Raw genomic sequence first — 26,590 nt, forward strand, 5'->3', positions numbered from 1 at the left:
CTCTTTTCAATATCTTCTACTTTTGTTAGGTTCATACCATTTCTGTCCTTTATTGTGCCCATCTTTGCATGAAATGTTCCCTTGGTATGTCTAATTTTCTTGAAGAGATCTCTAGTAGCCTCCATGAGATGCAAAGAAATGAGCATCAGGATAAGGCACACCACAGGGATGCAATCACAAAGGCAGACTATAAGAAGCCACAGAGTAAATGAACCAAGTCCTTAGATAAATAAATTGCAAAGAAAAAACAAAAACAAAAACAGATGAATGAGAGGGACTTCCCTGGCAGCCCCAGTAAGACTCTGGGCTTCCACTGCAGCAGGGGCAGCTTCTATCCTTGGTTGGGGAACAAAAAACCCACACTCAACATGCCATGTGATGTGACCAAAAAATCAACAAAATTGCTATTATTTTAAAAAAGATGAATGAGAAACATAAATTAAAAATGTCTTTAAAAAGACACTTCAAATAAAAAGCAGCAGAACTGAAACATAGAGCGAGTGGTAAACTACAGTGTTTAGGATTGCCAGACTTCTAAGTAAAAAGAGTCATGACCCCAAAGCCCAAAACTTTCAATGTGTGACTGAAACTGTGCAACTTTTATCTTAGGGAGTAGCTCACCAGTCAAATACAGGATGAAACCTAATGACTACATATACATTCTTCATAGTAACTCCACTAAAACCTTCAGCAGCTTAAGATATTTGATAAAGATGGAAAGGCACTTCTGTGCTCAGACTTAGTTGTAACTGAGTACCTTGATTTACCATTAAAGTTTGAGAAGTATTTACCTACTTAGAAAACAGAATAAGATGATTAGGTTTTAAAGCAAAAGATCTGACTTCCTGTCATGGTCCAATGCCTCTTCCTACCTTACCTTGGCAAGGGTTACAAGCAAGGAAATTAACACTGCTGAGAAGCCACACCACTGGGCTAGGCAGTTATCTAGACAGCTCCTTTCTGGTGCTGACAGTCTGGCAGGGAAATAATTACATGTGACTAGTGTTATGAAAGTACTAGATGCTATGAATGCATCCCGTACTAAAAAGAGACACAGAATACTCTCAGACGAGGCAGAAGGAACACCAGAAACCTCTCAAACACACATTCTCTGATTTTCTATTTTTTTTCATCTTTAGATAAGACTGATATAACAATGACTAACTGACAGATAAATGAATTTATTCTTAGCTATCTTAAGACCTATGGACGAACCTTTGGACATGAAGGAAAATACACCCTGGCACCCTTAAGGCTGTACTGATAAGGAAAGGAGAAGAGAGAATGTTTATGGACAGTCCATTGTGCATACCGAGAAGAGGTGTGCAATGCTGTCCATAGCCTCTGCGAGTCTCTCACAATTTAACATGTAAACCCAAGCACACACAGCCTGGTCATCCAAAGACTACTCTGACACACATGTCAGCAACCTTGGCGGACAAACTCTGAATACCTCACCTGGAGATTCCCACAGGTTCCTAGAGAATGTCCCTAGAGCTTTAGAGAAAGATGCCATGGATTAAGAAGAAGTAACAGCCTGTAAGTTGAAATAGTTCAGTCAAGATTAAATGAATTTTAAAAATTAAATCCAAAGAACAGTATCTTATTTCCACCATTCATCTATAAATTTTGATATAAACAAACTATGTTGGTTTTTTTTTAAATCCAAACCATAGGAAAATACTTTTATATTTCTGTACTTAGAGGTTTTTTAAAAATATTTTTATTCCAATATCACCAATATTAAAGGTAACTTATTTATTATATACTATTATTTTATCCTTATTTTCCACACAGCTATTACCTATTTCTTCCCCTTCGAGTCACCTATAGGAGAGAGTTGTACATGGGCAACTTTAAAATATCCAAAGAAAGGATACAGAGTTAAAACAACATACAACACCATCTTTCTTTCTCCTGGCCTTTCCCTCTTAAGTAACCTTTATAAACCTCTTCACTAGAATATGACTACGTGACAAAAACATAAACATATATTACTTAACTTTGTTGCCTATTAACAAGGACAAAAATAATCGCTTATTTAAATGAGCTTTTGTAAATCATCTGTTTTCCATTTTCATAGTTAACGTTTAAAGGATGTGTCAGAGAATAAGTATAAAGAAATTCTATAGAAATTATTCTAAAAAATTAAAACATTTTAAAAAGATTAATTTAATTGTATTCCTTTAAAAATACAAAGCAAAACAAAATCAATTTCTATTTGAAGATTCCCTTATAATTAGTACATAACATGTAAACAGAGCATTCATACAGGAGTCAGATTTTTTGCTATTCTGAATCCTGGACCATCGAGATAAATAGCAATGGAAAATAAAATAAAGAAGAACTTCCTTCTTTCAGCTGAAGATATACTGTCTGTAACTTAAAAATATAGAATGAAATTGTTGAAAATTCTGGTTAGTGTACTACAAACTAATAATAAGTTATGTACCGTACCTACACCACATTATATGGTAGCATATATTATTCATACATTAAAATAAACAATGACCAGTAGACTTTTAGATAGTTTACATAGAAGAAAGTAATTAACCAAATACCTTTTGATAAAAGACTTAAATAAAGACTGGCTTTCAAGAGTTAAAAAAATTTTGAATACTAAAAATGTATTAGTGTACTATTGGAAATAGTACACATTGATAGTCTATATAACCTCTAAACACAAGGTGCTTGTGCATGTTTCAGTATTTCCCTAACAACTTTACAATCCTACAAGGCAAAAAGTGACTAGTACTTTGTAATACATGTTGATTAACATAATAAATAAATGATTCTTGGACCTTTTCTCCCAAAATTCCACATAAAATTTGAGAGATCTGTCTGTATAAAATGACTTACTTTGTAATACGGTCAATGTTGGCAATTTGCTTCTGATTTCGTATAATCTCAATGGCTGCCCAAAGATGCTGGATAGCTTTTGTGTCCGCCTGCCGTCTTTTTGTTAAGCGTGCCATGACCTGTTTACTCCTTTAGCTGTAGCAATATATGGAAACATAAGGGAAAAGCACAGATTACCAAATCAATTATCATCAATATAAGTGAGTTAACAGTCAGCACCTCACTATATAGTACAGCCAACTTTTTATTTTCTACCATCCACATCACCAATTACTCCATTAAAATTTTCACTTCATTACTTCACAAAGAATGACACTAAAAGACCAATAGTCAAAAAGGTCTGCCCAAGAAGGAGCAGTCATCTTACATCAATACGCCAAAGAAATACATATATAAAACTTATTATAAAGCAAAAATATTACTACATAAAATTTCATTTTTTGATATTACATTGTGTGTAATTTGACAGATCAATGCAAAATGGAAACTAAATGTCCAAATTATTAGGTACTTCATCATGAAAGAGGCTTCCGTGCTGGCTTAGACAGTAAAGACTCCGCCTGCAATGCAGGAAACCCAGGTTTGATCCCTGGATTGGGAAGATACCCTGAAGAAGGAAATGCCAATCCAGCCCAGTATTCTTGCCTGGAAAATTCCATGGACAGAGGAACCTGGTGGGCTACAGTCCATGGGGTTGCAAAGAGTGAATATCTTTATTCAATATAGACATACTGATAGATGAAAACAACATTCCTTTAAAGAAAAATAAGACCACAAACAGAAAGTACAGAACAGTTGTTTCTGACTGAGGTGTCAAAGGCTGGCAGTTGGTATACCGGTGATGACATGAAAGGACCCACATTATCGGAAAGGTTCAGGTGCCAGCCATTCTTTAAGTTATAAGCAATCAACATTGTTAATTTACTCAGATTTCTATATTCTGAACAGACTGAGGCAAAAGGCCACCGGCTACATCCTGGCAAGACTAGGGGGAAAAAACAGAGTTGCAGCCTGAATGTCTGCTAAGCGATGGTACAACATGAAGAGGCCACACGTCCGAACTCCCCACTGGGCACGGGCACAGACCTGCTGGGCAACGAGAGGCCTGAGCCCTAAAGCACACAGGTTACGATGCCGAGGCCCAAAGGCATAAGACAGACAAGCAAAGCTCTGGGGATGGCTGCACGCTCCCTGGCCTGATCCTTCACCAGCAGGGATGCTCCTCCTCCGAGCTTCCTTGCGCTTCCCTGTGCTCTGGGGAGTCAGCAGAGCCTCGCAGACCCCTTTCCCCGCCTCCACACGTCTTTTCACGGCTAAGTCGGTTCTCCCTACTTCTCCAAAATCCCAAAGAGAGCCAGCAGTTGCCACAGTTTAACAGAGACTCACTTCTGGTGAATCTAGGACCAGCTAGGCTCCTGAAATAAGACAGTTCTTTTCAGAATTACAAAATCAGTTCAGAATCAAAACAATAACGCCAACATTCAAGTTTTCAAGAAAACTTCAGGATAATTAGTTGTACAGTATAGACTGAAATATGAAACTAGAAGATTTTCTAAATTTTAATTATGATTTACAAATGTGTCTTTTTCTAAAAAGTTGAAACTTTAAAACATACAGAAACTTCTCAGTTTAAGTGCACTAGTACAGGTATGTCAAGTTTCCAAACCCAGTAACATTATGATGAGGAATTTATTGGTAAAAGTGACATCTAATGGTGAACCACAATAATACAACTTGTCAGATTATACAAAAACCCAGATAAAAGAACAAAATTTCATTTTCACACACTTAAAGAAAAATAGCTGCCTATTTTGTGTAAGGCATTGTGCTAAACACAATGAAGTATTTTTAAATGTATAAACTCTAGTCCTTGACAGAAAATGACCTAAAACTAGCAGAGGAAATTTGACATATACATGGCACTACTAATTATAATATCATATACGACATAAATGGTCCAAAATATATGCTGTGAGAATCCAGAGAGACATTACTTCTAGATTAAGTAACACTACAAAATGGTAAATGTGGGAAAATATAAAATTTCTTAAGTCTTGAAAAGATAACTGATTGTTTAAAGCAAACATAAAAATAACTGTTAGGTATCATTAGATTTACAACATATGTAGAAGCACAATATAGATGACAAGAATAATACACATGAGGGGAGAGGTAGTAAGCAGTTATATCATTGTAAATTCTCACATTTTATGTGAAGTGGTATTTATTACATTAATTCAAGGGGAAGTATATTAAATCATGGATGCATATTACAATCCCTGAGTCAAACAATGGAATACAAACAGGTACAGTTGACATGTAACTCAACTTGTAAGATGTTTTCAAAATACACGCAGGTAAAGTTAAGAATACTTTACTCAGAAATACAGAAAATATATAATAACAAAGTTAACATTTACAAATACTAAAATAAATAGCAAATATAACTATTATCTAACAGGAGAATATAGTAGAGACTGGTAGCAGAAATTTTAAAAGTGATGTCACTTAATTCCTAGAAATGATTAAATTCAAGATTAAAGAATTAACCAATGCTACATTTCAGGAAAACAGATGTGAAGTTAAAACCAAGATTTCTGAGATCTACCTATCCAAGTCACACAGACAGAACAGAAGAGAGAGCCCAGAAACAGACCTACCAGCTGTTAAGTGTCAGAGTCAGCTCATTCCTGACAAAGCAGCAAACGCAATGCAATCAAGCCGTCTGTTCATCAAGTGTTGCTGTACAACTGGACATCCACACATACAAAAATGAGCCTAAACACAAACCTATGCCTTTAACCAAAATTAACTCTCTATTCTGTTCCACTAATCTATGTAACTGACTGTTACTTCACCAATACCACACTGTTTTAAGTACTATATCTTTATAATAAATCTTGAAGTCGGGTAGTATCAGGCCCTGATTTTGTTCCTCTCTTTCAATACTGAGTTGGCTGTTCTGAGTCTCTGAAAGGCTGGAGAATGTGTAAAGACAAAGGAACACTCCTACACTGTTGGTGGGAATGTAAATTGATGAAGCCACTATGGAAAACAGTAGGGAGGTTCCTCAGAAAACTAAAAATACAATTACCATCAGCAATTGCACTCTTGGGCATTTATTTGGAGAAAACTCTAATTCAAAAAGATACATGCACCCCTATGTTCATAGAGCAGCACTATTTACAGTAGCCAAGACATGAAAGCAAGCTAAGTGTCCACCAACAGATGAATAAAGAAGATGTGGTCCATATACATAATGGAAATTACTCAGCCATAAAAAAGGCATGAAATAACGCCATTTGCCGGAACGTGGAAGGACCCAGAGAAGATCATACTAAATGAAATCAGACAAAGACAAATACCATATGATATCACATATATGTGGAATCTAAAATATAACACAAAGGAACTTATTTACCAAACAGAAACAGACACACAGAGACCAGAATTATGGTTGCCAAGGTGGAGAGGAAGGAGGGAGGCATGGATGGGAGTTCGGAATTAGCAGATGCAAACTATTATCTACAGAATAGATAAACAACACGGTCCTACTGTATAGCACAGGGAACTATATCCAATATCATGTAATAAAATATAATGGAGGAAAAAAATGAAAAACAGAACTCCCATATGATCCAGTAATTACACTTTTAGGTATTTATCTGAAGAAAATGAAAACTCTATCTCAAAAAGATAGCTGTACCACCACATTCACTGCAACTGATTCACAACAGGGACTTCCTGGTGGTCTGGTGGCAATGGTCAGGGAACTAGGTCCCACATGGTGCAGCTGGGAGTCTGCATGCCACAGCTAAAGGATCCCAGGTGCCAAAACAAAGATCGAAGATTCTGTGCACTGTAACTAAGACCTGGTGCAGCCAAATATTTTTTTTAAAAACCAAACCTATATATTTAGAGAACAGACTGATGGTTGCCAAAGGCAGGGAAGGTGGGAGAAAAATGGGTAAATGTAGTCAAAAGGTAAAAGTTTCCAGTTAAAGGTCATAGTGAGAAAGACTTGGTATATTTCAAGGGGAGAAAAGACAGTGGCTGGAATGTCATAAAGAGAGGTGCTGTGTGAAAAGAGGCAGAGAGGCAGGATCTAAGATCAAACCATGCAGGATCCGAAGTCCAGAATAACCAGCGTGGATTTCCAAGTAATTTCAATGGCAGTAACTGAGAGGATTTTAAACTTAGGCGAGTAGCCGTGATTTGCTTTAAGAAGGATACCCTTAGATCATGGATGTTAGGATGCTGAGTAAAAGACCTTTCTGCCCCTCCCCCCAAAAGTGGACAAAAAAACCAAACATCTTTGATGAACATATACTCCGCAAAAAGTGAAGACACACAATGAATACAGGAATTGTATGTTTCTGGCCAAACAAAGGAAGGTCAAATTTACATAGGGAAGTACAGTCAAAGCTAAGGTCTTTCCAGTAGTCATGTATAGAAGTGAGAACTGGACCATAAAGAAGGCTGAGCACTGAAGAATCGATGCTTTCAAATTGTGGTGCTGGAGAAGACTCTTGAGAGTCCCTTGGACTGCAAGGAGAGGAAACCAGTCAATCCTAATGAAAATCAACCCTATATATTCACTGGAAGGACTGATGCTGAAGCTAAAGTTCTAATACTCTGGCCACCTGATGCGAAGAGCCTACTCACTGCAAAAGACCCTGATGCTGGGAAAGATTGAAGGCAAAAGGAGAAGGGTGTGGCAGAGGATGAGATGGTTGAATAGCATCACCAACTCAATGGACATGAACTTGGGCAAATTTCAGGAGATAGTGAGGGACAGGGAGGGCTGGTATGCTCCAGTCCATGGGGTTGCAAAGAGTCAGGCACGACTTAGCAACTGAAAAATAGTGACGAAAGCAAGCCACTTGCCTAGAACTCCAGAAAAATTTGGGAGTAGAAGGCAGCAGATATAGGGATAATTACAGATGCTGAATAAAAGATGTTATTTAATAATGTGTAAGAAGCAAACAGACTTGTAATAGTATACTCATCTAACATTTTCCACTCTATTCTTCAAGGTCCAATTTTATAGGAATATTCTATTTAAAATGGGATTCTAACGCCATAATTCCTCACTCTATCTGGTCATCTAAAACTGAGAAAATTATGTTTATTTAAGAAAATCTGACTTGAAATATTTTAAAATAATTAGAAAAAACTGAGAGGACTGATGTCAGTGGGAAATGAACTGCAGACGAAGCTATGCCAACCAGCTGGAAGAGCAAATGACCAGTTCAGAACTTGCTGAAGACAACACCAACAGTCAGCAACCAAGCCAAAGGAGGCTTCTCCAGGTCACTCCTCCTCCTCTAAAAGCCCTGACTTCTGCAGACTGATGGAGTCTACATTAGAGAGGAAAGAAGAGAAACGCGTGGGAATTATCAGACACTCCACAGGTCCTCAGGAAGCCCTCTGGTAGACGTGCAAAAACATGAGAAGGCAGGTGTCGGTCACCAGTAACTGGAGTGGCAGTGAATTTCACTGCTCACAGGCTTCTTCCCTTGGATTTCTCTGGGACTCGATTAAGACAATGAAGCTGCTCCTGCTCTGCTCCGACTCTGTAAGTGGAAACGACACTCTCAATCTGGAGGAACATCAAGGACCACCTGACATGCAGACAAAAGCCAAGAATACCGAGGCTGCTCAGCAGCAGTGCCAGGAAAACCTCCTCAGGTGGTCTAACTCACTTGTAGGCACAACTTCACCATGGCTGGCACACCAACTGCCCAGGTGCTTCTGATACCTGTCAATGTCACCAGCTTACTCCGCAACCTGCAGAACACTAGGCTGCTGCTCAAACTACAGGAAATCTCAGAGACACTGAATTGGGTGGCAGCCTGGACATCAATGAACCAGACACAACGCAGGACCATTAGGAAACACTAACCAACCCCACCTTTGCTATCCAGCCCCCTGATCACCAGCAAAGCAACAGTGCCAGAGTGTTTCTGAGGAACCTGAAGAGACTACTGGTTTTCCTCTGGGACACATTTATTTTTCAGGTCATTTAGATTATCCTCTGTAGGAAACTTCAAGATTAAGATTCCTGAAAAATAATTTCTGAGACAGGCAGCTAAACGTCACAGGGTACATCATTTTCTATAAGTCATTACAAAAAGAACTTTCTAGAAGAAGGCATATATACTTGGACTACTTAAAAATAAAAGTGTGGCATTTAAAAAGTTAAACAAACAAAAAAACCCAACTGGAACTTTAAAATAGAGCCCAGAACCATCCCCAGAGATTCTGGCTTAATGTTCTTGTTAAGAAGAAAAAAATTCAGGTGCTCAGTCATGCTTGAGAACCAGTGTACTATCAGGAGCTTCCCACATGTCACCCTAAATCCCAAAGAATTTATTTAAAAGATGCAAACACTACAGCAACTAAGGTTTACAACAGTATGTTTTTCATTAGGATTTGTTTAAATACACAAATGAATCAAGACAAAGTCTAACTTTGTATTGGTAGCTGTTCAGCTTTTATTTCACTTGGAAATAACTGAGACTACAACTTTTTATTTCAATAATCATAAAAATTTAACTTTCAAGTTACTCAAATGGAAGTTTCTGAACTAAAACAATCTAATACAAATACTGATCACAATCGGGAGCCTACTTATATGTGCAGAATAAGAATGTATGTATTTCAAACTAAAAAACATAAGGTATTTTGACATTACACTAAGTGCAATATTTTTGAAATTTGTTTATTTTTACTTGAAGGATAATTGCTTTACAGTATTGTGTTGATTTCTGCCAAATATCAATACGAATCATCCACAGGTATACATATGTCCCCTCCCTCTTGAGCCTCCCTCCCAATCCCACCCTTCTAGGCTGTTACAGAGAGCCCTGCCTAGTTCCCTGAGTCAGTACAGGGAAGCCTGGCATGCAGCAGTCCACGGGGTCGCAGAGTCCAACACGGCTGAGCGACTGAACTGAAGTGGATCATACAGCAAACTCCCACTGGCTATCTATTTTACATATGGTAATGTATGTTTCCATGTTACTCTCTCCCTACATCCCACCCTCTCCTTCCTCCTCACCCCACACTGTGTCCACAAGTCTGTTCTTTATGTCTGTGAGAGAACCCACACACCACAACTAGGGAGTACCCCTCTCCACAACTAGAGAAAAGTTCACACGCAGCAACAAAGGCCCAGTGAAGCCAAAAATAAATAATTCATTAATTTTTAAAAAGATAACATTGCTAATGGTAAATAAAATGCCCCAAAAAACTTTTACACATATCAATAGCAAGCCCAAATAAATTAATCTCACTTGTTCCTACAAGTACTGGCCAGCTGAAGTAGATATATTCCATATTAATTTGAGAAGGGCTTCATGTCAAAACTCAATTGAAAATTAAGAGCTTTATCTAACAGTATTTCTCAGATGCAGTTTTGAAACAGAAAAGCAATCAATAAGCAGATAAATCAAGAATCTACCAAAAAACAAAAACAAAAAACTATAGTGTTCATAATAACTTTCAAGCTGAGATAGTTTAGCCTTCATTAAGCGTACTGCTCTTTAAAAAATCTTCCTATAGTTATTAAACATAAGAAAACCTTGTGTAATATCCCCACTGATGAGCATCAACATGATCTGAACCTAGGCATGCTACCAATCAGTTCATCAGTTCTCTCCTCACCACATTTCATATTATTTTATTTTTAGACAATAAACCCCTTCTGAATCCTGAAGCCTCCGTACTTGGAGTAACTTTCAAGAAATGATCTATTTTAAAGGAAACAATAAACAAAAAGAAAAGACAACCTGTAGACTGAGAGAGATATCTGCAAACGACCTGACCGACAAGGGATTAGTCTGCAAAATTTACAAACAGCTCATGAGGCTTCCCTGGTTGCTCAAACGGTAAAGAATCTGCCTGCAATGCAGGAGATCTGGGTTAGATCCCTGGGTTGGGAAGATCCCTTGGAGAAGAGAATGGCAATCCACTCCAGTATGCCTGCCTGGAGAATTCCATAGACAGAGGAGCCTTGCGGCTACAGTCCATGGGGTCGCCAAGAGTCAGACTGAGCAACTAACACAAACACATATGAGGCTTAACACCATCAAAACAAATAACCCAATCAAAAAATGAGCAGAAAACCTAAGTAGACATTTCCCCAAAGAAGACATACAGATGGCCAAGAGGCATATGAAAAGATGTTCAACAGTGCTAGTTATTGGGGAAATGCAAATCAAAACTACACGGAGATATTGCTTCAAATCAAAACTACACTGCGATATTGCTTAACAGCCGTCAAAATGGCTATCATCAAAAAATCCACAAACAATAAATGCTGGAAAGGGTGTAGAGAAGGGAATCCTCCTACACTGTTGGCGGGAATATAAACTGGTATAGCGACTATGGAGAACAGTATGAAGGTTTCCTAAAAGTTAAATACAGAGCTTCCATATGACCCTGCAATCCCATTCCTGGTCATATATCTGGAGAAAAACATAAGTCCAAAAGGATACATGTATCCCAATGTTCACTGCAGCACTGTTTATGACAGCCAAGACATGGAAGCAACCTAAAAGTTCACAGACAAAGGACTGGATAAAGGAAATGTGGTACATACATACAATGCAAAGTTACTCAGCCATTAAAATGAATGAAACAATGCCATTTGCATCAACATGGATGGACCTAGAGCTTGTCATACTGAGTGGAGTCAGACAGAGAAGGAGAAATACCATATGACATACTTATATGCAGAATCTAAAAAGAAATTATACAAATAACTTATTTATAAAACAGATCCACAGACTTAGAGAAGAAACTTATGGCTGCCAGTGGGGAAGGATAGGAGGAAGAGATAGGGAGTTTGGGATGGACACGTACACTGCTACATTTAAAAGGGATAGCCAACAAGGTCCTACTGTATAGAACAGCGAACTGTCCAGTGTGGCAGCCCGGATGGGAGGGGAGCTTGGGAGAGAAAGGACACCTGTACATGTACAGCTGAGTCCCTTTGCTGTCCACCTGAACTATCACAATAGTGATAGTTGGCTATATTCCGATATAAAATAAAGAGTTAAAAATAAGAAATTAGCTATTTCAAGCCAAAGTCAACTTATCCAGCAATGGGAACAATAGAAGATTCCTTGAGACAATGACTGCCCCATGTAACGCAAGACGAAAACTTCAGTGAGAAAGTTAGTCCCTGGTGACTCAGATGGTAAAGAATCCATCTGCAATGCGGGAGACCTGGGTTCAATCCCTGGGTTAGGATGATCCTCTGGTGAAGGGAATGGCTACCCACTCCAGTATTCTCGCTTGGAAAATTCTACTGACAGAGGAGCTTGGTGGGCTACAGTCTATGGGGTCACAAAGAATCAGACACGACTGGGCAACCAAGCACAGCACTGCACAACAAGCTCTTCAATACACTTCTAAATATTTGTATGTATCTTTCTTTCATTTACATGGTAAACGGATAGGAAAGATGTACTCTTTCTTTAAATTTTAAGTTTACTTAGCATACAAGGAGGTCAAATTACAAAAAGATATTAATGATTTTAAGTGGGTCTACCTTTCATTTAAATGCTTAGATAATAACAAAGGAATAAAAAAATTACTAACCATAATAAAGTTGCCTTTAAAAATCATCAAGTAGCTAATAAAAGTCACAAAGTTAAAATCAGAATGAATCTGAAATCAGTGTTAAGAACTCAAAAGTAATTTCAGCTCAAATACAACATGCCTTAACTCACATATATGGTTCTATAGCACCTGTACTTAATTTCTTCGGTTATACCTTATTGCATTTGCTTCAGTAATTCGTTACCAAGTGTCTAGTATAAAGCAGTCTCAATAAATAACAATGTGAATGAACGAATGAACACAAGATATTAAAACATATTCTACTTATTATAAATAATGTCAATATATTTTAATGTGATCTTACAAAACAACTTTATAAAAGCAGTTATTTAAAATTAGTTTACTAGACTTAAATGTTCCTCAGTTTACAAAAAGGCAAATACTGTGTATAAGTTTTTAGCAAAACACATTTTTCCAACTACTGTATAAGAACAGTGTAATCTGCTCAACATATTCCTCTCGTGAGTCCATATGATCCCTTAAAAACCCTATTTTGACAGTATTCCATTGTTATTTCTATCTGTTTCTTTAATTTCACATAAAGTTAGGCAAATATTAGCCATTTATGTATTGACTGAATAGAAAGCATGTTGCTAAAATACAATGAAAGATTAGCTCAATGTCTAAATATTTACTAGTTGTACATAAATTAGATTTGTAAAATTGAGTTGAGTATCTAAGCCTAACAATTTGCTAAATTTGCCTACTAAATACATACTGCTCTCTATAAATATTTAAATTTCCAAATAAATATTTTATTTAACTTTTAATACTATTTATTTGCATTTGTAAGTAACTTTAACATCAAATATTGTATAGTATTTTCACAATACAAACTACAGGCATACCTTGTTTTATTGCACTTTACCTTGTAGCCCCTTACAAATACTGTTTTTACAAATTGAAGGTTCGTGGCAATCCTGCATTGAACAAGTCTATTGGTGCCATTTTTCCAACAGCATTCATTCTGTTTCTCTGTCACAGTTTGGTTATTATTGCAACATTTTAAGCTTTTTCATTATTACTATATTTGTTAGTGTGATCTGTGATCAGTGATCTTTGATGCTGCTGCTGCTGCTGCTAAGTCGCTTCAGTCGTGTCCGACTCTGTGCGACCCCATAGACGGCAGCCCACCAGGCTTCCCCATCCCTGGGATTCTCCAGGCAAGAACACTGGAGTGGGTTGCCATTTCCTTCTCCAATGCATGAAAGTGAAAAGTGAAAAGTGAAAGTGAAGTCGCTCAGACACAACACAGATAATGGCTAGTATTTTTTTAACAATATTTTTAAATTAAGGTATGTGTTTTTTTTAGACATAATGCTATTGTACACGTAATAGACTACAGTATAGTCTCAATGTAACTTTTAAATATATATATTGGGAAACCAAAAAACTCACGTTTTATTGTATCTGCTTCACTGTGGTGGTCTAGAGCAAAACCCACAGTATCTATGAGGTATGCCTATAAATAGCTTTTCAAGAATTTTCTAACTGGAAACAGTAATAGCAGGCACACACATGCACATAAAAAAATCTTAAGGGAGTACATATGTTTAAAATATTACATGTGAGTTATTACATCATACTGCTGGGCATTTAGATTTGAATTTTATCTCCCTTCCATTATGTTCATTTCTATCATTTCAACTCTAATCATAGAGATTCTCAAACTTTTATGTTGCTGCTGCTAAGTTACTTCAGTCGTGTCCAACTCTGTGCAACCCCATAGACGGCAGCCCACCAGGCTCCCCCGTCCCTGGGATTCTCCAGGCAAGAACACTGGAGTGGGTTGCCATTTCCTTCTCCAATGCAGGAAAGTGAAAGGTGAAAGTGAAGTCCTTCAGTCGCGTCTGACTCTTAGCGACTCCATGGACTGCAGCCTACCAGGCTCCTCCGTCCATGGGATTTTCCAAGCAAGAGTACTGGAGTGGGGTGCCATTGCCTTCTCCAACTTTTACATTACGTGGATTATATTCTCTCATTTGCTACTCTCATTCACTACTACGTCATTCACTTCTTATGAGAGAGACTATGTAAATGTGTTGAGGGGTTTGGAGGTGCTACAAGGAGGTCAGACCTTATACAATTAAAAGGAAGACTGCTATGCTTTTAAGATGATCATATGTATGATTTTTAAAAGTGGGATAGTATACATAAAGAACTTTGTGAAATGGTTGAGACTTAGTAAACATACAATATATGATACCTATTTTCATCATGGTACTCAGTTATGTAACAAACCTGTGGATACAAAAACATTTCAAAACTCAAGACCAAAGGAGGACAGACCACACTGTACCAAAGCAGATTTATTAAACTTTTTGAACTTCTGACAATGCCACTGAAAGAAAGTAACTGAAAGTCATCAGGTAAGAAATAGTGCTAGCAATTAAACTCTTTCAGATGGGGAAACTGAGACCAGGCAAAGCAAATTTAAATAATTTGTCCAAGGTCACTTTGCTAGTAAATGAAAGATATGAGATTCAGACCCAAGCCACAGGCCTCAAACTCTGCTGGTATACTACCTCTAATCAATTACCACAAAATCTAATCAACCTGTAAAGAAAATTCACTATTGAGTCCAAGTTAAGGTTTTGAAACAGTGAAACTTTTTTCAAGCCTGACTCTTAACATTTTCCCCTTTCCAGACACAGCCTCTTTGCTTTTCAACTGAAAGGTGGTTGGAGAAGGGCATGGCAACCCACCACAGTGTTCTTGCCTAGAGAATCCTCATGGACAGAGAAGCCTGGAGGGCTACAGTCCATGGCGTCCCAAAGAGTCAGACACAACTGAAGCGATTTATCACAGAGGTAGGTAAACAAAATCTGCCACCAGAGGTTTAGGGCTTTAGGCAACAGGAAGACAGCATTCCATACTTTATTATGAATGCTAAAATTCTTAATTACATTCAATTAGTATCTCAATTTAGGTATGCCAAAGGGTATGAAGGTCTTTCTTACACACTATCTGAACAACCCTTAAAGGAAAAGCGGGTACAATTACAAAAGGGTTAAAGTGTGAACACATTCAGGGCAATTCATGGAAACATGCAACATGACAAACATTCAAAGTATCAACATAATGATAATCTAGGAATACTGCATATGAAATAAGGAGATAATTTTAACATTTTAATTGATTTTTCTTTGTAAAGCTGGGAATATTTACATGTATGTTTATTTAAGTACCTTGCAACAGGTAACTGAAAAAATAAATTGCCCAATTACAAAACGTAAAAGGGAAATTCTGTTTTCATATAAACAATATATAAGTGGGAAAAGTACCACAAAAACAGAGATCCTCTGTTAATCATGCATTGAGTTAAGCAAGAAAAATATTTTATTGAGTCTGTCATAATCATATTTTCTGACCTCTAATTTTCTAACTTGGCCATCTATAAAGGACAGTCCATCAAAATAATGACTGTAACCAATGCTAAAGACAAGGAAAATAACATGCTAGAACAAAATTCACATTTTATTTCCTGCTTGTACAAATTAGAATTCAGAAAAGTCACACAGGTGACTCTTATAAAGAAGCACTCAAACTTTGAAAGTATAGCTAAAACGATTTCCCTGATAGCTTCAAACCATTAATGAGAATCAATGACCCCCAAACCTGAAAAGTTTATGCAGCCCACAATCACTAAGCTACAACTCCCACATTTCTGTCTAAAAGAAAACAAAGGTTTTACTTTCTGCCTTCGAATAGACAATTATTTTTAACCAGTCTCTTGCTTCCACAGGACTCTGCTTACTGTAGGATGCAGCACACCTGGGTGAGCAGACCAAAGGACCCAGGACCTAAATCTCAGAGGGCCCTGCCTGGGCCTCTCAAAGTCTGACCCAAGCATCTCTTCCATCCCTCAACGGGGTGTCGGCTCTGAGTTCAACAGGACCCTGTACTGGGCCCACACCCCACAGGAGCACACGAAGCACCATGAACACACAGTGTGTGACCGCGGGTATCACATGCCCATACCAGGTATGCACACACCTGGTGTGTCACCCGGCACCGTAACTCCACAGGGTAGCATGTCCCTACCACATGTGACACCAAGCTCCAGGTGCACGCCGAGCACCAAACACTCACCAGGTATCATGCAGGCTTCCACGTATGTAACAGCAGGCGCACACCACGGACACACCGGGCAGCCAGCCCACACGGTCCGTAACACCGAGGACCATGGACACTGGCTCTCACGCCCCCACTGTACAAACACCGGGCACCGCTGGGCCAGAAACGCATGAGGGTACGGTCCACGCGGAAGTTGGGGCCCCGGGCCAGCCCGCTGGGCCGCAGCCTAGCAGCTCCCCTCCTGAAGCCGGGCAGGACCGGCGGCGGACACGCAGGCGGTGCAGCGCCCGGGAGGTCTGCGGAGGAGGCGGAGGCCTCGCTGCCGCCTGGTTCCCGGACCCGGGGGGCCGAGCCTCGCCTGGGCCCTTACGGACCGACCAACCTGCCCAGCCGCCGCGGACGCCCCCAGCCCACCCTACCCACCCCAGACACTCACAGGGCCGTGTCCCGGCGGACCCCAACCCGGACCGTGGCCCAGGGGCCTGGCCGCGCAAAAAGGACCGGCCTGGCGGGCGCCGCTCACGCGACTCCCCGGCTTCGCGGCCCGCGCAGGCCCCGCGCGTCCCTGCTCCTGCGGGGCCTCCCCCGGCAGCGGGCCCGCCTCCCCCGCCGGCCAAGGGCGGCCCAGCAGGCCCGGCCCTGCGCGAACAAAGCTCCGCGGGCCGGAGGCGAGCGGCGGTCACGCCCGCGGCCCGAAAGGCTGCGGCCGGGCTGGGCCTCACAAAGCCCCCGCCTCGGACACCCGCCCGCGCCCCGCCCGCGCCCGCACCCCCGCCGAGGCCGAGCGTCCCCACCATTATGCTCCGGTGCTCGCCGCCGCCGCGCCAGGCCCTGCCCCTCCGCGCCGGCCCGCCGTCCGCGCCGCCTCCTCCGGGCCGGGCCGGCGGGGCGCGGGGCGGGGGGGCTGCGGTCTCCGGGCCCGGCTCCCCGCCCCGGCCTCCCCTCCTCCCCGCCCCGGCCCGGCCTCCTCCCCCCGCCGCCCGCCTGGACCCCGCGCCTCAGGGGCGCCATGTTTACAAGCTTCCACCACAGAAACTCGCGAGCACCCGGCAAGGCGGCGCGGAGGTCCCGCCGCCGCACTTACGAGGTCTCCTCGCCGAGCGGCGGGCCGGGCCCGGGCGCGGAGTTGCGGCGCCGCCGCCAGGAAAGTTCGCGTCCTCGGGGCCGCGGAGCCGCTCACACGGCGGGCTGAGCGGGGCGGCCGCCCGCCGGCCTCCCACCGCCCGCCGCCGCCCTCGGGCTTTATTGTGTGGCCGCCGCCGGCCGCGGGCTGGGGCTCCGCGCGGGCTCCCTCCCGGCGGGCTGCCCACACGCCCACACCCACCTTCCCGCCGTCCTGTGCTCCGCGCCTCTCCCTAATCCGAGCATATTCCTACGGACCCACACAGGCACCCGAGTCCACACGCACGTGAAAGCTACGTACGTGCGGGCGCGCGGAGCCCGGCGCGGGGCGCACAAAGATCCGGCGCCCGAAGCATCGCCCGCGCGGGCCGCGGCCGCGGGCGCTGCAGGCGCCGGCTCTGTGCGGCCCGGAGGGCACAGGGTTGGAAAAGCAGCGAGGCCTGAATCGGCGAGATCGGCAAAAGGACGTTAATACCCTTTGGATTCTGTTAACGAAACGTATTGCAGGAACATGCTGAATTCTTCATTCCGTGTGTACACAAACAGGTCTTAAGAAAGGACGGGAGCAAGCATTATCGTTTCTGCAAAAACACTACCAGTTTGTGTAAGGAGAAGGAGGTTATCTTTCTTAGTTTGTAATTCTAGAACCAACCTGAGGAGACCCAATATGTGGGTTAAGAAAGTCTCAGTGATAAGGAGACTTTTATAGATTTCACAGTATTTTCTCTAATGATCTTTGTCCATAAGAGTTTGGAAGGAAGACCTACCAACCAAAACTTCCTAACTCTGATTCTCTTTGGACATGCATACCTGAAAATTGCTGGAAGACTCTTGTCCAAGATATGCTGGAGTCTAATCCAGTTCATCAATCTTTCATAGCTGGTCTCTAGGGCTAAGTTAGAATTTCGAAAGGGAGTTCTAAGAGACATGGCCTTTCATAGGCCCTGGTTCTGATACATACCAGAGAGTTTTTCGTTCTCTCAAGGGACATTACAAAATAATTTTAACTGATTTTAATTGTACGGATAAATATATGCCAATAAAATCGAGCAGAGGGGTTAAAGATGTCAGAAAAAAATCAAGCCATGCTTTTGAATGTGGGACCAGGAATTCTAAAGGTGAATAGCTTTGAGTAAATCATCTTTCTTTGAAAGTCATCTATAAAATAGAGGACTGCATGTCCACACATATTTCACAGAGGCCACTCAAGTAAGACATCACATATGTGTAAAAGGAAACTTACACTTTAGGAGAGAGATCACTAACCCTAACTGCACATTTTTCTCCCGTTAAATTTTTAGCCATCATTTTTATTTTTGTACCTAGATATTATCTCTTATTCTTCTGTGGTTTTGCCTAGAATTTAACCCTTGGCCCTATTTTCCCTTCAGAACAGTTTTATTTACCTTATTTTCCTCCCAGCTGAATAAATAATAGGCAGGGGAGATGGTTGCAGACAACTAGTTTGGGATTGGGAGCTGGGGAGAGGCCCAGAAGACTCAAAGGATTATTTCCATGCAACTTATGTTATACCATGAATTTATCTGCAAAGAGAGGGCAAGGAACAGAGGTATCAAGGAGAGGAGAGAAAGGGAGAGTAATGGGCTGTGAGGAATGGTTTACACCAACTTGCCAACGTCTCAGAGACTTTGCTGTTGTTCAGTCGCTCAGTCGTGTCCAACTCTTTGTTACCCCATGGACTGCAGCACACCATGCTTCCCTGTCCTTCACCATCTCCTGGAGTTTGCACAAACTCATGTGCATTGAGTCAGTGATGCCATCCAACCATTTCATCCTCTGTCATCCCCTTCTCCTCCCTCCTTCAATCTTTCCCAGCATCAGGGTCTTTTCCAATGAGTCAGTTCTTTGCATCAGGTGGTCAAAGTATTGGAGCTTCAGCTTCAGCATCAGTCCTTCCAATGAATATTCAGGACTGATTTCCTGTAGGTTTGATTGGTTTGATCTCCTTCCAGTCCAAGGGACTTTCAAAAGTCTTCTCCAATACCACAGTTCGAAAGCATCAATTCTTTGGCTTTCAGCCTCCTTTATGGTCCAACTTTCACATCTGTATATGACTACTGGAAAAACCGTAACTTTGACCAGATGGACCTTTGTCGGCAAAGTAATGTCTCTGCTTTTTAATCCACTGTCTAGGTTTGTCATAGCTTTTCTTCCAGGGAGCAAGCGTCTTCTACTTTCATGGCTGCAGTCACCATCCGCAGTGAATTTGGACTTCGCACTACCCAAAGAAGGACCCACACAACACTCCTAGTTCTTCCCCAAACCTGGCTGACACTTGACACTTAAGTAACATCTGACTTGATCAACATATCACTTTTTCCAGATTCTGCTTTAAGAAATATGTAAATTAAAAAAATAAAATAAAAATAAAAAAAGAAATATGTAAATAGAGAGGGCATGGGTTACTCAACAAATTGGTGTGGAATTTTTGTTTCTTTAAAAAACGAAATCAAATCATATCCTTACCTTATACACCATACTTTAAAATAATCCAAATGACTTGAATAATACAACCGTAGAAACTGACAGTGATTATTCTAAAGGTAGAAGAAAATATAGGTGAATGTTCGTAAGATTAATGTGGAGAGAAACATATGAAGCTCTGCAGTTGATCTTAACCAAAAAGCCAATAAGTGATATCCTAAGCTCTAATCCAATTATTTTTATCAGAAAAGAGTGATAAATTTGACTATATAAAAATGTATTACTCTAATGTGTCAAAAACAAATATACACCTATTTTAAAATATGCCCATTAGGGTTACAACTTTTATACTTTATAAGGAGTGTCTTCTAATATCCTTTTCTCTACTTTCCTCACATAATGTGGATGAATTCAGATTTTTTAGGGCCGGTTTAGAGAGGGTGGCTTCCCAGTTACATAGAGTTTGGGTTTGCCTAATAAATTCCCATCTCAGAGTGTTTCTGTCTTGCTAGTATATAGCAATAATAAGTTCATGCATGTGCTCCTGAAAGGCTTGCTTTTATTTCTTTAAAATTTCATTTCATATTTCTGTTTTGCTTCACAGGTTGAATTACATAAACACTGTATGTAATGCATGAATACTGAATATATGCTTTTGGAGGACATAATCTTAAGTGTAATGTAGAGAATAACTATGGAAAATCTTCAGGAATGCAGATGAACAGTACATTATACAGAAATTAGTGGATAGAAATTATTATTCTGTGTTATCACAGTACTATAAACCATTGAAGTAAAATAAGTCCATTTGAATGAGACTTGGCGTTTTCATTTATGGAGACTCAGGAATATGTATATCACCCTATGTAACTTAAAATACATTACTTTGCCAACAAAGGTCCATCTAGTCAAGGCTATGGTTTTTCCAGTAGTCATGTATGGATGTGAGAGTTGGACTCTAAAGAAAATTGAGCGCTGAAGAACTGATGCTTTTCAACTGTGGTGTTGGAGAAGACTCTTGAGAGTTCCTTGGACTGCAGGGAGACTCAACCAGTCCATCCTACCAGTCCTGAATATTCATTGGAAGGACTGATGCTGAAGCTGAAACTCCAATACTTTGGCCACCTGATGCAAAGAACTGACTCATTGGAAAAGACCCTGATGCTTGAAAGATTGAAGGAGGGAGGAGAAGGCGACGACAGAGCATGAAATGGTTGGATGGCATCACCGACTCTATGGACGTGAGTCTGAGTAAGCTCCGGGAGTTGGTGATGGACAGGAAAGCCTGGCGTGCTTCAGTCCATGGGGTTGAAAAGAGACACGACTGAGCGACTGAACTGAACTGAACTTAATAGTAGCTGCATTTTCAAATTACATAAATGATTTCTTGGTAACAAAGTATTAATTTAGTAGTCATTTGAGTAGTCATTGAGTAGTCATTTCTTCATAATCAAAAAGGAGTCCAAAATACAGTACTTGGGTGCATCTCAAAAGCGACAGAATGATCTTGGTTCGTTTCCAAGGCAAACCACACAACATCACAGTAATACAAGTCTATGCTCCAGCCATTGATGCTGAAGAAGCTGAAGTTGACTGGTTCTATGAAGACCTACAAGAGCCTCTAGAACTAATACCAAAAAAAGATGTCCTTTTCATCATAGGAGATTGGAATGCCAAAGTAGAAAATCAAGAGATACCTGGAGTGAAAGGCAAGTTTGGCCTTGGAGTGAAAATGAAACAGGGCAAAGGCTAACAGAGTTTTCTCAAGATAACACACATCACTTTCCTGACAAAGGTCCATATAGTCAAAGCTATGGTTTTTCCAATAATCATGTACAGATGTGACAGTTGAACCACAAAGAAGGCTGAGTGCCAAAGAATTGATGTTTTCGAACTGTGGTGCTGAAGAAGACTCTTGAGAGTCCCTTGGACTGCAAGGAGATCAAACCAGTCAATTCTAAAGGAAATCAGCCCTAAATATTCATTGGAATGACTGATGCTGAAGCTGAAGCTGAAGCTTCAATACTTTGGTCACCTGATGCAAACAGCCGAGTTATTTGAAAAGACCCCAAGCTGGGAAGTAGTGAAGGAAACAGGAAAAGTGGACAGCAAAGGATGGGATAGTTGGATGGCATCATTGACTCAATGGACATGAATCTGAGCAAGCTCCAGGAGTTGGTAAAGGACAGAGGAGCCTGGCATGCTGCAGTGCATGGGGTTGCAAAGAGTTGGCCATGACTTAGCGACTGAACAACAACAAATATATATATATATATATATATATATATATATATATGTAAGAAGTAAAAACTAGGATAACAATCTTTAAATATAAAAAACTATGTCACATTAGTAAGATAAATGTCACATGCATGTGTACTCATTCGCTTTAGTCATGTCCAACTCCTTGCAACCCCATGGACTGTAGCCCACCAGGCTCCTCTGTCTATGGATTTCTCTAGGCAAGAATACTGGAGTGGGTTGTCATATCCTTCTCCAGGGAAAAAAGATGCCACACACTCCACCAAAAAAGAAACAAAACGATGGATAATTTACAAAACAGGAAAAATAAATTATTAATAAATTGACAAATGTTCAAATTCACTAATAATAAAATAACAAAGTAACACAACGCTGCTTTTCTTCTTCAATGATAATATTATAAAGGGTTAGCAAGATGGACATACTTTCATACACTATTGATAGGAAATTGAATTGGTATGAATATTCTCGAAATACCAGAGCCTTAAGAATATTTATATTTAATATCTTTAAGCTCAGACATCCACATTTAGAAATCTATCCTAAATATATTTTCTGAAAGACAAGCAAGAATGTATGCACAATTTATCCTTCCCAACTTAAAAAGCATCAAAGATTTTCTGTTGGATCTTGAATGAAATCAAACCCTGTTCTTTGGCTCAAGAAGGCCAGCTTTGTCGGACCTCTACCTATCTCCTTTAACTTTAACCTTATTATACATTTCACCCCTGCCTCACTAACCTTTGTCCCATATCAGGACAGTATACAGTTTGTTCCCTCCTTCTGGAATATCCTTCCCCCATCTCCCTGGCATGATCCTACTCATTCTTTAGGTGTCTATTCAATTGTCCGTTTTTCAAAAAAGACCTTCCTAAGTCCCCAGTCTAAAACTTCTATCTTTCTCCATAACATAAGATTATTGTAATGACATATTTACCTTAGAGTTTATAGACTAATGAGATAATTTGTTCTCCATAGCATACCAAGGTACCCAATGAATACGGTTAAGTGGAAAAAATATCACAGATACAATTGGTGGTCTCATTGCACTTGAGAAAGTACTATCAAGATATTAGTGTTTTGCTTTTAAGTAATATAATATCAGCAGCTTTGTCACTCCGGAAAAGTAGACCTTAATGCAGTTTAATCAAAATTATATGTTAATTAGATCATGTTATACTTTGGTTACTAACTCAGGACTGTGGGATAAAGGATATTGTAAATGCAGGTCTCCCAAACCCTGAGAGGAGCCAAATAATTTCCTCTCTGGCCGTGTATGCGTGAGTGAGTGTGTGAGTGTGTGAGTGTGTGTGTGTGTGTGTGTATGAAACAGAAGACGTATGTATACCTGGGATGATATTTTTGAAGCATATTAATATGCTTTTCTCCTTTGCATTTTCATGCACAAACTCCCCAGTTTGTCTGAGGCATTCGTGTACCTTCGAGGGCATTAGGATTGGCACGGCAAGAATTTATATAGAAGGAAAGTCAGTATCAGGTGGCTGACACCCCAAATAAGAAATACTAATCTGCAGCAAGATGAAAGGATTAGGACCATGGCTTTGTTATAATGCAATTCTCCAAATCACTTTTCCTTCTTTTTTCAAACAGTTTTATTTCTTTTAAAACTTTTTACTTTGTATTGGAGTATAACTGATTAACAATGTTATGATAGTTTCAGGAAAGGAAATTCCCTGATGGTCCAGAGGTTAGGACTCGGCGTTTTCACTGCTGAGGGCCGGGGTTCAATCCCTGGTCCGGGAACTGAGATCCTGTAAGCTGTGAGGTGTGGCAAAAAAAAAAAAAAGAAGAAAGGAAAGAAAATCTGGTATACCATTAAAAAAAAGATCTGGCATAGGAGACCTGAACTTCACCACCCAGGGTGGGGGCTGGAATGAAATTGAGGGAGAGAGGAGGCAGGAAATTGGCAGTAAGGTTTATAACTGCTTAGGGTTAGGCACTTTTTCCTAATATTTGTAACTCAAAAATATTTGGCACTCAAAACTATTTGCTAAATTAGTTAATGAGATTCATCATAATGTTTTTGTAATATCAATTTTAAAAAGTCAAAATAAGATAAAAATCCAGCATTAAAAACTGTTAACTGGAAAAGAATATAAAATCACATATGTATATATTTTTTAATTCTGTGAGATATTAAAAGGAAGTACTGTGGAAGAAAATGTTAATCATGAATATTTCTCTGGGTTACAAGATACCTTCTTTTTTTAAAAATCTTTTTTCATAATTAGGAAAAAAATTGCTAATAATAATAGCCTAAGAAACTGGTTGTTACTACAACACTGTATGTCCCTTACTTGAAATAATATATGCTTTTTAGAACACTATAAAATTAAGTTCTATAGCATCTTACTTTTCATTGATTTCTTTGGTTAATGTGTAGAGAGATTTAGTGGCTGCAATCTATCCATAGCTCACATCTAAAAATTTATATAAAAAGCCAAAAAATATAATTATTGGACAATTGAAGCTAGTAAAAATGAATGTGAATACATGTGGGTAGCTATCAGAGCAAGGTCTCCAGGCAGCGGTTTTCTGCTTTGTAAAGGAGGGAGGCTACCTCACGCCTTTTCCGGCTTCATCGGCAGCACACTTCTGGGACCTCCGGTGCTCGTCTCACACCCGCTCCTGGAGGTCCTGTTGTCGCTATTGTTCTAAAGACCCTGGTGAACGTTTGCTTATCAGATATTCTTTCTCTTCACATGCCCTTGTTCTCTTTACCCCTGGCTTCCTTACTTTCATTTCCCCCTTTCTGTTATTATTATTTTTTTTTTTTGGAGGGGGAGATGGTAAATGATTCCTTGGCCTCTGAACAAACACCATCAGACCTGTTGGCTCCAGGTAGACACCTCTTTCCCTCTTCTTTATTTTAACATAGAAAATACCAGGAAATGCACATGTACATTTTTGTAATCACCCTCCAACCTCTTGTCAGAGATACCTTTATATTGTCACTTTTTAGGGAGGACAAAATTTAGTCACATTATACAACATCATTTTAATAAGAATTTCTTGCATTGAGTTTACATTAAAATAACAGACAGCTGCATTTACCCTTTATTAACCTTTATTACCAAGGTCTATACTCTCAGAGATTGTGGATGAGCACATCTGATCACAAGGAATTGTGAACTGAAGTTCCTTTTCAATGCTACATTTTACATAAATTCTTTTCTCTCCTTGCCACCTAACAAATGAGAACCTTTGAGAAATATTCTGAGTTTCTTTAAAACCCAGCACTGTGGTATATAGTATTTAAGATATTCTTTTTTATTCTCTTCCTTCATGATAGTTGTTATTGGGTAGTTATTTCCCTTCCCACACAAATTCATATTTAAGAAAATGCCAGAGCTATTCAGCTCACTGCAAGTGACAAGTCCTCACTGCAGCAATTTGACAAGTAAAAGAAATAAAATGTATCCATATTGGAAGGGAAGAGGTAAAACAGTCATTATATTCGGATGACTTGATACTATATAGAAAATTCTAAAGAATCCACGTAAAAACTACTAGAATTGCTAAACAAATTCAGCAAGGTAGTAGGAAACAAGATTCAGTTCAGTTCAGTTCAGTTGCTCAGTCGTGTCCGACTCTTTGTGACCCCATGAACTGCAGCACACCAGGTCGCCCTGTCCATCACCAACTCCCAGAGTCCACCCAAACCCATGTCCACTGAGTCAGTGATGCCATCCAACCATCTCATCCTCTGTCGTCGCCTTCTCCTCCTGCCCTCAATCATTCCCAGCATCAGGGTCTTTTCCAATGAGTTAACTCTTCGCGTCAGGTGGCCAAAGTACTGGAGTTTCAGCTTCAACATCAGTCCTTCCAATGAACACCCAGGACTGATCTCCTTTAAGATGGACTGGTTGGATCTCCTTGCAGTCCAAGGGACTCTCAAGAGTCTTCTCCAACACCACAGTTGAAAAGCATCAATTCTTCAGCGCTCAGCTTTCTTTATAGTCCAGCTCTCACATCCATACATGACTACTGGAAAAACCATAGACTTGACTAGACGGACCTTTGTTGACAAAGTGATGTCTCTGCTTTTTAATATACAGTCTAGGTTGGAGAAGGCAATGGCACCCCACTCCAGTACTTTTGCCTGGAAAATCCCATGGACGGAGGAGCCTGGTAGGCTGCAGTCCATGGGGTTGCTAGAGTCGGACACGACTGA

General features: G+C 40.2%; 1 protein-coding gene across 8 annotated transcripts in view; it reads right to left on the reverse strand.

Moving 5' to 3' along the window:
• The window catches only part of ZMYND11 (zinc finger MYND-type containing 11), a 74,728-nt gene extending 56,679 nt beyond the window's left edge, over positions 1-18,049 (reverse strand). The window contains exons 1-2 of one of the 8 annotated variants that reach the window (XM_070381230.1): positions 17,891-18,049; positions 2,860-2,994 (exon numbers count right to left, since the gene is read on the reverse strand). In XM_070381230.1, coding sequence (XP_070237331.1) covers positions 2,860-2,975 — 116 coding nt within the window. In that variant the 5' untranslated portion in view covers positions 2,976-2,994; positions 17,891-18,049. Of the gene's footprint in view, positions 1-2,859; positions 2,995-16,581; positions 16,959-17,002; positions 17,260-17,360; positions 17,495-17,650; positions 17,867-17,890 lie in introns of those variants that run through there. The other 7 variants (XM_070381233.1, XM_070381227.1, XM_070381232.1 and 4 more) reach the window with 7 other exon arrangements.
• Between the last annotated feature and the right edge of the window lie 8,541 nt (positions 18,050-26,590).

Source organism: Bos mutus, chromosome 13, assembly GCF_027580195.1.
Source record: "Bos mutus isolate GX-2022 chromosome 13, NWIPB_WYAK_1.1, whole genome shotgun sequence".
In the NCBI taxonomy this organism is placed as follows: Eukaryota; Metazoa; Chordata; class Mammalia; order Artiodactyla; family Bovidae; genus Bos; species Bos mutus.